Here is an 11,484-nt window from a genome sequence, read left to right as displayed (position 1 = left end):
GTGTGGAGACATCAGTAGAGACAGCGATGAATCCTCATAGGGTTCGGGGTTGGTAAAGGCGTTTGAGGGGTGCTGAATGGGTGAATCCTCATTGGGTTTGGGGTTGGTGAAGGGGTTTGAGGGGTGCTGGACGGGTGAAGAGGGGAGTGGAGGTTTTGTGTCTCTGCTCTGTGGTCTCCCATGGTCAAATCTTTGCACAGGTGGGGGCTGTGCTGGATCACTGCCGCACTTTGTTGTGTCTTCCTTTTGTTTTGATTTGTCTTGTCTCGTGTCCTTGGCAGACGGAGCAGATGTGTAGCGCAGAAAGTAAAGTAGATTAGAGGTGAACAGCTTTACTCCTGGCTTGTTAAGGAAAAGTCCATCTGCTTTAAAAAGATGTTTGCGCTCCCAGAAAATGTTAAAATTGTCAATGAACTAGAGAGAATGGACGGTACATTCAGTTGAAAGCCATTTGTTTAGTGCCAGCAGCCGGCTGAATCTCTCAGCTCCTCTTCTGACTGGCGGTATAGGGCCACTGATAAACACATTTGCGTTTAGGGAGCTGATTGTGTCCAGCAGTTCCCTAAAGTCCAGTTTCTGCAATTCAGACTGTTGCTTTACAACATCATGTGACCCGATATGATGTTCTTCACAATTGGGTGTTCTGCCACAATATCTGGGATTTTTTGGGTCAAATCAGACATTCAACATACTATGACTATTGTCATGCCTTTTTTTTACACATACTATACTGTTTTTAATGACTTTGTACTATACTATGAATTTTTATAATTTTTTTCAACATACCATAGTATTATTTTTTTCAACACACTAAAAAATTACTTTTTCGTGATTTTTTTCAACATACTATACTATGACCTTTTATGATTTTTTTCAACTTACTATACTATGACTTTTATCATGCCTTTTTTGACCTACTATACTGTTTATTAATGACTTTGCTTGACATACTATACAATGTTTTTTTATTTTTTTTCAACATACTGTAGTATTACTTTTTTCGAAATACTATACATAAATATACTCTACCTTTTATATTACTTTTTTTGACATACTAAACTTTGACATTTCAACACACTATACTATGATTTTTTAAAACTTTTTAAACACACTAAACTATGACTTTTTCATGACTTTTTTTCAACATGCTATGTTGTTTTCTATTACTTTTGTTGACATTCTGTACTATGACTGTTTTATGATTTTATTCAACATACAGTAATTTATTATGCGTTTTTATGACTTCTTTCGACATAATATATTTTTACTTTTTCTTTTTTTTGACATACTACGACTTTTACATAACTTAAAGCCTTCTGTGTTCAAACAGACTTCTTAATGTATAACATGTAATTTGCCATATGTCTGCAGGAGCAGAACAATTTATTTGTCTGCATGTTAACAATAACAGAGTAAGCAAAGCTACAAACGTATAATTTCCTAGAAAAAAACTGTCATTCTGCCATACTGGCAGAAAAAATAAATATTTGTTTGAAAGAACCACTTCCACGTAAATATTCATGTATTACTCATGTAATATCATAAACATAATTCTCCATATACTTTAAATTGTATGCTTGCCTCTAGACAAATTTCACATTTCTTCACATTTATCTGTGCATTCAACCGTCACTACAGGTTAATGAACACTTTTATTAACTGGAAGAATACCAACTGAAAATGATTTCGATTATCCTATAATTAGTACCAAATACATACAGGTGCATTCTAGCGAATTATAGGAAATTAATAAGAAATTGTGCCTGTAATTCTGCACCACAGAATACTGATATTCAAACATCTTCATTGTGTTAAACATTAGCAGCCTAACTTTTACATGAAGTTGTAGCTCAACGTCTAAACTAGAACAATTTAAAGCTCTTATGTTCTTTTAACAGTCAAACTTTATTTGGTATAAGTTTCCAAAACTACAAACAATGAATTTGTTGGTAAATTGGTTTGAATGTCATTAATGACATTCATTTTACATTTCAAACTTCAAGGCCTTAAAAAGGCATTTTACAGAATTCAAACATCCAAAACCATTTAACAGTGGTAGTTCTTAAAAACAGCAGAACAAAACAGACAACAGGGAGTAGGAAGGGTAAGTATGGATGATACTTGCACATTACTGAGCACAGTGCATCTTGATTGTTGATTGTCTACAAACTTAGTTTGCATACGTGAAGTCACAGTCATTCCCCCCTCCTCAGTAGTCATGCTGTTAGTCATCATGCATTCTGAGGGGGATTCTGTGTCTCTCTGGGATCCAACAGATAATTTCAAGTTCAGTCAAAACATTAATTACTTAATTTAATAAATTCATTCATTTAACATAAAAGTATCTTTTCCTTATGAGGAGAGCAACTTCATGCCGTGAACCATATTTGACATGGACCAAAAATCTGTTCTACCCTCATCCTTCCTCCATACAAAAGAACTAAAAATACAGTCATTGTAAAACAAAACCACTGTTTCACATTGGAGAAACTCATCTGCATGAATAATAACAACAATGAAATCAGTGCACTAAACATTAAATAGAAACAATTACAGGTTTTGATTGAATTTCTAAGGCATCTTTTTAACTTGGCTGTTGGCATTGCTTCAACTCAAACACGCACAGAAAACTTCACTAGGCTGTGAATGAAAGAAACCATGAAGTAAAGAGTACAACAAATACAGTTAACCCTTCTATGTCAAATGCTGATCAGATTATTCTCCAGTTTTGTAAATCTTCTTTAAAGTGACTATATGTAACTGTTAAATGTTTCTGAAACTGTGCAATTTTTCATCTAATAACAATAAAAGACTTTGTAACAGCAAACGAGAAAGTATTTTTATGTAGTTTTTATTAATGCCTTTACTCCGTTAAATTTTTTGGCGAAGTCACAAAATGATTTACGGCAGGTATAGACACATTGTGATGGGTCACAGATTTCACTATAACACCCAAAAAGCCTGTGTTAGTAAGTATTGAGCCAGGTAAAAGGTAGCAGGAGATTTCTTAATATAGACCAAATTGTATTTTTCGTTTTATTTTAGAAGTTATCTGTTGTAGTTATGGCTGATACTGGGGCCGGACCATTACAGAAAAAACAGAAATTAAACAAAGAACTAAAAGCTAAAACGGGAAAATGACAGACAACAGGCGGACATCCGATTCAATCACGGTCGGCCTTTTAACAGATTAAGACAATTACAGGATTGTAAATGATTCAAATACGTCCCTGAATTTGCTCTTAGGTATGTAATATGTCTATTTCATTCATAAAATAACTTTACAATTCGCAATGTGGTTGTACGTCAGTAGCCTACATTAACTTACATCCCCCCCTTCCATCCTTCAGTTTTTATTCATTTTCATTAAGTGTTTGTGTTTCCTAACTATTTTCTTTTCCCTTGTCTAAGTTATTATTACTTTATGTGCTACAACAAACTCTAAATGCTTTGACCCGTGACACAGTGACAGTGATAACGTTACCTCGTTTAGTTTACCGTTTTACCGCTAGAATTAACACAAACTGAAAGTTACAAATAGCCACTTTAATATATACAAACTGGGGAGTGTAAAGACGAGAATTTTAGCTGTAGAGAAGGAAAAGCTACTGTGAATGACCTAAACATTTGTTTTTCAGAGCTAAAAGGAAAAACTTTGGTGAGGCTGTAACTGGCTGTAGGGAGAGGCATCGTTGCATCCCCAAAGACTTCAGTGTACAGACTTAACAGGAAAAAGACAAAATAATATCCAAAATACAAACAAGACATCTACCTAAGCTCTTCTTGTTCTCCATAAAGAGCACCCAAACAAAATAAAACACTATCTGGTCATTTTTTTTTTGGCATTTTTTTTCAAATGAGTTATTTTAAATAAAGAAATATATACATAGATTATAATATGTACACTTGATAAAGAGCTGTTTCAGGCTGCCCTTCAGTGATTACTTTGCCTGAGGTGATGCGTAGTCGGATATAAAAACAGTCCCTGCTCAATGTTGTGCTCCAATTATAGTTCTACGGACAATCAGCAGTATACAAGGCTTGTGGTAATGGGAACTCTAGGCGAAGGATTGTCCTTGGTTTATAGGTGGGAGATTTATTTGCTGAGTTATGTCATGGAGGGCTCAAATCATTTCTCATTAAGGCTCATTCTAACATAATGTGCTGGATGTGAAGGACAGTAAGCAAAAGCTACAGATTGGAATAATTTGAGCCTTAGTCATGCATCATGATAACTGATGGACGGCTGAGCTTTTCCATGACATAACTAAAGGCATCGGCCAGTCTGAGCCTCAGAGGGAAGAACAGGAGCAGCTGTTGCCGTGTCTGCAGTCGCCACTTCACTTCTGTACATCCAGGTACTTACTGCTCTTCACTCCAGAAAGCAACATAGATAATAAAACACAAAGAAAGAGGGAGAGAAGTGGAGTCAAGGGTGTGTAAATATATTAATGGCATAATCAGATCAGCAGAAAAACAACATCACCTTACTCTATAACCCGTTTAGTTAAACAGTAGATATCTACCTGGTCGTTGGGAAGTTGCTTTTCTCCATTGACCCCGAGGAGCACAGCTTCCTCTGTGTTGTCGCTTTTCATCTCCACCACAATGTTATCTTTGCTGGACTTCTCTTTGGTGCTGCAAGACCAAAAAAATTTCCTTAAAGTTAGTCAAATACATATTGCAATTGACTATTCTTCTATCCAGCCCAAACGATGATGATTCAGAGTTTGTTTTGATTGACCTTTTGGCAATTTGTGGAAGTGGAAACAAGCCGTAAACACAACACTGACATGTATCACCTCTCTAGTTTATACGGTAAAGGAGTTGAGTTTGGGTCTATCTGACAAATGCAAGTCTGATGTGTACTCTTCATTCAGTTACATGTCTGGTCTCTACCAACTTCTAAAGAAAAATAAGGCTTTTTAGCTGCTAAATGCTTCATATGTTCATCAGTTAGTGGCTTACTGTGTCTGTATGCTGTTTGGTGCTGAGCAGATAGTGTACAGTGTGCTTTTACAGCTTTTAAACACTGAGTTAAATGATGATACAAAGCTCTATATAGCTTGCTCTACAAGGACATTATTATGGAATTAACTTCAATATTAACTTGATATCAAATTAAAGGCCTATTTGTTTGAAAAGAAAGCAGGAAAGAAAACAAAAATGTTTTCTGATTGAACTGACTGTACAAACTTTTGCCAGATCTGATGATAGACATTTAATTTTGCTTTCCACATCAAAGAAATCTGCTAAATAATTTTTTTTTATAATGTATTTAGTACGCTGACATTGTACCAAGTTCAAGAAAGTGACATCTGCATGTATGTCTTCCTCTACTTCCTGTTTTGATCATCGGCCATGCCAGCCTTGTTTCATGCCTTATTCTGTCACCAAAAGCTATTTTGTCTATTTAGTTTCTAGGACAAAAACATTAACTGGTTGAGAACCAAAAAATATTTGATGTCCACTACAATTGGCACAAGTTCTAATGGGATTAAAACACAATGCATCTTCACCCTCCAACAGCAAGTGGCTCTTGTTGTACTTACAGGTCTTGCTTGCCGGACCGGCCACATATCTTGCCCTTTTTGTAGAGGAAGTAGAGCACACTCCCCAAGATGGCTAGCAGCAGCATGCAGATAATGATGACTGCAATGATAAAACCCCTGCCCCCTGGTGGAGAAGAAGCACAACAACAACAACAACCACAAGGTTACTGGCTGTAACTGGATCATAAATGAGATGATGGTATGGGGCAGGATCGGCGGATACAGCATCGCATCAGGCAGGCTGTGCAGCATTCCACAGTGTGTAGGTGCAGTAGATGTTTTCAGCGTGTCTAAAGAGAGTGCAGCACTAGTGTCATTCAGGTGACCTAAACCTGGCAACCTAAAGAAAAGAAGTCATTCAGGATTGAAGGAGGAGAAGTGCGCTTCTATACAACATGCACAGGAAGAGGTGAAGATGAACAACTCAATTATGGTTTGAGATTTTGTTCATCAGGAGAGAGGGGGCTCTGATGAATGCTGGGAGGTGAGAGAGAGGCAGGTGCTGTGGAGAAGTGGAAGGAAGCTTTTTGCCTTTGAGATGGAGAGGTGAAGGGGGCTTCAGCAGTGTAACATACAAACCTTTTTTTACTTTTTCTGGTGGTGTTTCTGCTTTGAATGAGAAAAGTCACATGAGAACAATTATCAATTGGTGTCTGGATGTTTTAAATATCAGCAGGACGGACGGATGGACACACACACACACACACACACACACACACACACACACACACACACACACACACACACACACACACACACACACACACACACACACACACACACACACACACACTTTAGGCCTTAACAGAGGCCTGGACTGAACACGATAAATGTTTAATTTGACTTATCTGTGATTTGATTTGATTTAAACATCTAGCTCATAGGCCGACTATGGTCAATAGCAAAACAGCTGTTTCCGAGGGCAGCCCTGTTTGAGCTCATTTAACCAGCGCTTTTCCAGAAACAACAACCCAGAACAGTTTTTCTCTAAGGGGGAATTTCCTGGAATGATGTATAAGAGAGAGAAGAGGCAGGAGGAGAGAGAAAACACAAGGCGGCACCCGTAATGGGAGTCAGGAGACTCACTCTGAGTGCATTTGAAGCATCAGCTGCTTTCTACAGTCACACTGGTCACACTGATGCACTTGTGTGTTTGTCGTTGGGTACTGTGTATGTATCTACTGTAACACGCCGTATTGGATAAGCATAACAGGAATGCAAACTATTGTATACAGAAGGTAAACCATTTCAACCTTTTTTATCAGATTTAATTGCTAACTTTTCTGGGAAAGAAACCACATTTTCAGATAATTTGTGAAACGACCGCATATTAGCAAATACAGTTTAATTACATAACTTAAAGTTTAATTACATAACAAGAAGAAAATAACAGCTATGCCAACAAATTAGCCTTTTTACCTCGCAGCGATGACAGTGATATCATCAATTAGGAACTATAAATACCTTGGAGAAACCACAGCTTTTAATCAGAGCGATCGCTAACCAACACTGCTGTAACGACCTTTCACTTGTGCCTGTGTGATCATTTCTGCAGCCTTTAGGTGCTTTTGAGTTTTCCTCTTTCGCTTTTATTTTTCTGTCTGACTCACAGAAAAAACGTTTTAAGTATGTAAACCAACTAACACTGAACATTATTATGCAGATAATAACCGTTACTGACAGCTAAAGCCTCAGTCAAGTCCTTTTCATGGGGTTTTCTTTGAAAGAGTTTTTTTTCTTACCTGTGGCGGAGGAAATTGTAGTGGTGGTAGCTGGTGTAGTGGTGTGTATGACTGAAAACAGGTAAAAGGCACAGAAGGAAGTACACTCCCTGTTAACACACTTGGGGTGGAGGGGAGCACATTTACCAGCCGTCTCATCCAAAACAACAACACTGATTGAAATGTCAGGAATCACAGGCAACACGTTACAGCACATGGCAGAGCGAGAGGCCTTCAGACAAAGTAAAAATAAACAAAGAAGTGACACAGACAAGAAGGAGAGGAACAGAAGGAAAGGGGCAACGCAAAGAGGATAAAAGGTAGAGACTTAAATCCAAATAAACAAAAAGAGCAGAGTCAGGAAACGCAAGCAGCAGGAGGAACTCACTGGCTGTGATGTTGAAGGCCACAGCGTCAGTGCCGAACTCGTTGGAGGCATTGCAGAAAGCGATGATGTCAGTGGTGACCGTGACGCTGACCACACTCCTAACGCCCTCCTCGGTCTTCATTTGGGATGTTGTCTCGAGATTCTAGCACAAGAACACGCAAGTTAACCCAGAGAAAAAGGCAGGTCCACCAATGGAAAATGTTTCCCTTTCTTCTAAATGGGTCTGAGCTGACACATTCTGTCACAGACTGAAGAAAGGTTCTTCATATTTGAAATGCAACTAACCAACCTTTACTGACAGCTGATAGCACCTCTCCCAGGCCAATAAGGGATTTCTTTCAATGCAGAAACACCATAAAAAATATACTTTAAAATCAGACCAGTTGAGTTGAAGATCTATATCGCTGTACTTTGAGCTAAATATTAATGTGAACATGGCAATGACAAGGCTAACATGCTGATGTTTAGAAGATGTGTACCATGTTCACTATTTAACTTGCATTTAGCTAATTAGCACTAAACACAAAGTACAGCTGAGGCCAATCCATCTAGTAGATGTTGAGATATTTCCCTGTATATGTAAGGATTTTGACCTGCCGGTGACACTAAAAAGTCATCAGGATCACCAAAGTTGTTAGCATCCTCCCTGTGCCATGTACAGTATATCTATACCAAATGTTACAGCAATACATCAAATAGCTGTGGAAATGTTTCAGTCTGGAACAAAGTGAAGGACCAATTGATGTCATCCACTCGCTCATTGCAACACTACCTTCAATAACATCCCAGTTAGGCAAATTACTGTAATTACCATGAATACTAGAACACAGTGCACAAATACTTCAAATTCACAACTGATACACAGCCACCAACCTGCTCCTACATTTATCATATGTAGAGTAAAATGTATAGTAACAGTGTGGATCCTATACTGTAAACTGTTTGAATGACATTGCGACTTTGTCAAGTGGGATCTAAGTCTTTGGGATTGAAGAGATCAATCAAGTGAATAAACATTTGGAAAAACTGAGCATTTCCGCTGTAGCTGTAGCTAATCCAAGAATTGGATGCTTCCCTCTGCTGTACCTTTCCATCAGAGGTGGTCCAGACAATACTGGGAGCAGGGAAACCTCTGACATTGCAGCTCAGGATGACTGTTTCGTCGTAACTCGCGTCAATCTCTGTGTTGTCTAGCTCCAAGATGTCAGGTGGACCTACAATGAAAGATTAAGAAATACTAACTTTAAAATTTCTCAAATGGACATGCCTATAGCTACTCACAGTGACGGTTGCTAACACAAAAATCCAGCTTTCCTCTAAAAACTGCCACATTAACTAAAAAATACAATTGAAACTTTACAAAAATGTAAAAACAAAACTCAGTCACCTCACACAAAAAAAACTAACATTGCATTATAAATTATATCAGGATATTTCTTGATGAATAACAATGATTACAGACTACAAAGCTATTTGTATTCAGTCTACAGTATCTGTAATCAGATTTACCCTGGACATAAACAGTAAGTGTCCCGTTGGTTTCCATTCCCTCGATCTCAGGAACAGTCACCACGCACATATATGTCCCTGCTGTCTCAAACGTATTGTCCTTCAGGATCAAACTGTGGCCCACTGAAATCTCCACTCCATTCTACACACACACACACACACACACACACACACACACACACACACACACACACACACACACACACACACACACACACACACACACACACACACACACACACACACACACACACACACACACACACACACACACACACACACACACACACACACACACACACACACACCACATTAATATGAAGCAGGGGTTACCAGTGGATTAGTCTTCAGTAGATCAGACAGCTGCTTCAACAAATGTTTCACACAAAGTGTTTCAGACAAAGTTCAAACAATCCTTTGATCAAATTTAAAGTTATATTTTAACTGAAAAACTGAGCTTTATTACTACAACTGTTACACAGCCAATCACTGTAATAAAAATAATGACAAAATAACTTTCAATTGCCTCTTTTTTGGAGTCTAAAACTTCTAGGTAAGCCATTGCCAACAAAAACAATCTAATCAAGTCACAACTATGGGCTTCCTTTTTCAGTGGCTCCACACATGTTTAACTGACATCTCCTATACTGAGAGTTGAGTCTGCACCTCCTAAAATTGAGCTACTGACTCTGTGATCACATAACCTTACACAATTACTATCTCAAAAGGCAAATGTGTAGTGTAGTATCCTCCCAACATAAATCTACTGATGTTTCACATGGTACTGTACCTCATTGCCCACTAAACATTAGTGTGTCAGGTTTTCTAAATACATGTTAATTCATTTGGGTGTTGTTCCTGTTTGTGTAATTGAACTTTACTGCGTGTGTTTATATGACCTTAATCCAGGCTGTTCGTGTCTGGAGAGAAGAGAGGGCGTTGCAGGTTGCTGTCAGGTCCTCTCCCTGGGCCACCACAACGGTGTCTTTAGGCATCACAACAGCAGGATCAAGGTCTACACACACAGCAGGGGGAGAGAGAGAAAAAATGTCATACTGGGCACAGGCAGTTGTAGTGCTTGTAGTATTCATTGTCATGGTTACAAATCATATCAGAGCAGATTTCTTACAGTTGACAAACACTGTGGTGTTTCCAGAGATCTCGTCAAAGGTGTCAGTGTCAGTAGAGGTACATTCGTAAACTCCGCTCTGAAGACGGGTCACATTATGCCTCACCAACGTATTGCCTTCCACAGAGTCACCATCCTTCAAAATGCAAAGTAATCTTCAATCAACACAAAAACATTCAATAACTTTTATTATTTGGAAATGTTCACATCAACAACTCTATCTGCTCATGAAACTTGTGATCAGACAAAGGTAGTAGTCACTACGCCGCTACCTTTGCATATACATGAATAATGTATTGAACAAAAAGGGTTGATCTTTCTTACTTTCTCACTGATTTTGAAAATTGACGATGGCATATTCCCATTGCCTTCGCAGCGAATTTCGATAGAGTCTCCTTCCTTAATTTTGCCTTTTGGTGACTCCACCCAAACACTTACAGCTGTGGAGGGGTCTGAAACAGAGAGAAGAATTCAAGGTCAAAGATGGTTTTAATTCACATAAGGGCGTAATATTTTGGTGTCAACATAGATTGATACTATAGTGTATGGTCAATGTGTGCAGTTGCTTTCACTGTTTATAACTGTGATTGTCTCTCATTGAAAAGAAACTTGTTATGTGGTCTCCTAGTACAGTATTATACTGGTGTTATACTATGTGTGGAACTCACAGTATACAGTGATATTAATACGGTTGGTCTCGGTCATCTTTGTTCCTCCAGGAACAAAGTAGGTGATCTCGCAGTAGAACAGATTATCTTTGTCCTCCTTTGTGACCTTCATGCTCAGCTCGCTCCTAACTGAGACCAGCTTAGTGGATTCAGTAGTGATGCTGGGCACCACCTTCACCACTGGAAGACAAAAACATTTTTTTTTTAAACATACAAGATATGAGAAGAAAAGGAAGGGAAGTGGAGGAACAGACATTAAACCACATTAACAGGGCAGTAGGTAAGCCTTATAAAACTAGCTTTCTGTCATATTTGCTGAAACTGACCCTATGTTTGAGTGGAACTACATGAACATGCCTTTAGACTTAGACCTAGACTTCTCTCTCTTCTCAGGTGTGAATTTAAGTCCAGGTGTGCATGTATGTATGTGTACTGTGTGTATGTATGTATGCATGTATGTATGTATATATGTATGTATGTGTACTGTATGAATGCATGTATGTATGTATGTATGTAT

The 11,484-nt window shown here is 38.3% G+C and overlaps 1 protein-coding gene across 10 annotated transcripts in view; it reads right to left on the bottom strand.

Annotated features, from left to right (window-relative positions):
* Positions 1 to 1,886: 1,886 nt before the first annotated feature.
* Positions 1,887 to 11,484, bottom strand: part of mcamb (melanoma cell adhesion molecule b) — a 39,475-nt gene continuing 29,877 nt past the window's right edge. The window contains exons 6-17 of one of the 10 annotated variants that reach the window (XM_032512282.1): positions 10,968 to 11,147; positions 10,624 to 10,751; positions 10,300 to 10,435; positions 10,070 to 10,185; positions 9,171 to 9,312; positions 8,748 to 8,875; positions 7,662 to 7,803; positions 7,295 to 7,345; positions 6,132 to 6,161; positions 5,553 to 5,676; positions 4,527 to 4,638; positions 1,887 to 4,370 (exon numbers count right to left, since the gene is read on the bottom strand). In XM_032512282.1, the coding sequence (XP_032368173.1) occupies positions 4,341 to 4,370; positions 4,527 to 4,638; positions 5,553 to 5,676; positions 6,132 to 6,161; positions 7,295 to 7,345; positions 7,662 to 7,803; positions 8,748 to 8,875; positions 9,171 to 9,312; positions 10,070 to 10,185; positions 10,300 to 10,435; positions 10,624 to 10,751; positions 10,968 to 11,147 (1,319 nt within the window). In that variant the 3' untranslated portion in view covers positions 1,887 to 4,340. Of the gene's footprint in view, positions 4,376 to 4,526; positions 4,639 to 5,552; positions 5,684 to 6,131; positions 6,162 to 7,294; positions 7,346 to 7,661; positions 7,804 to 8,747; positions 8,876 to 9,170; positions 9,313 to 10,069; positions 10,186 to 10,299; positions 10,436 to 10,623; positions 10,752 to 10,967; positions 11,148 to 11,484 lie in introns of all 10 variants that reach the window. The other 9 variants (XM_032512285.1, XM_032512281.1, XM_032512284.1 and 6 more) reach the window with 9 other exon arrangements.

The sequence above is a fragment of the Etheostoma spectabile genome, chromosome 3 (genome assembly GCF_008692095.1).
Source record: "Etheostoma spectabile isolate EspeVRDwgs_2016 chromosome 3, UIUC_Espe_1.0, whole genome shotgun sequence".
Taxonomy (NCBI): Eukaryota; Metazoa; Chordata; class Actinopteri; order Perciformes; family Percidae; genus Etheostoma; species Etheostoma spectabile.
This window is presented reverse-complemented; position numbering and strand designations above follow the sequence as displayed.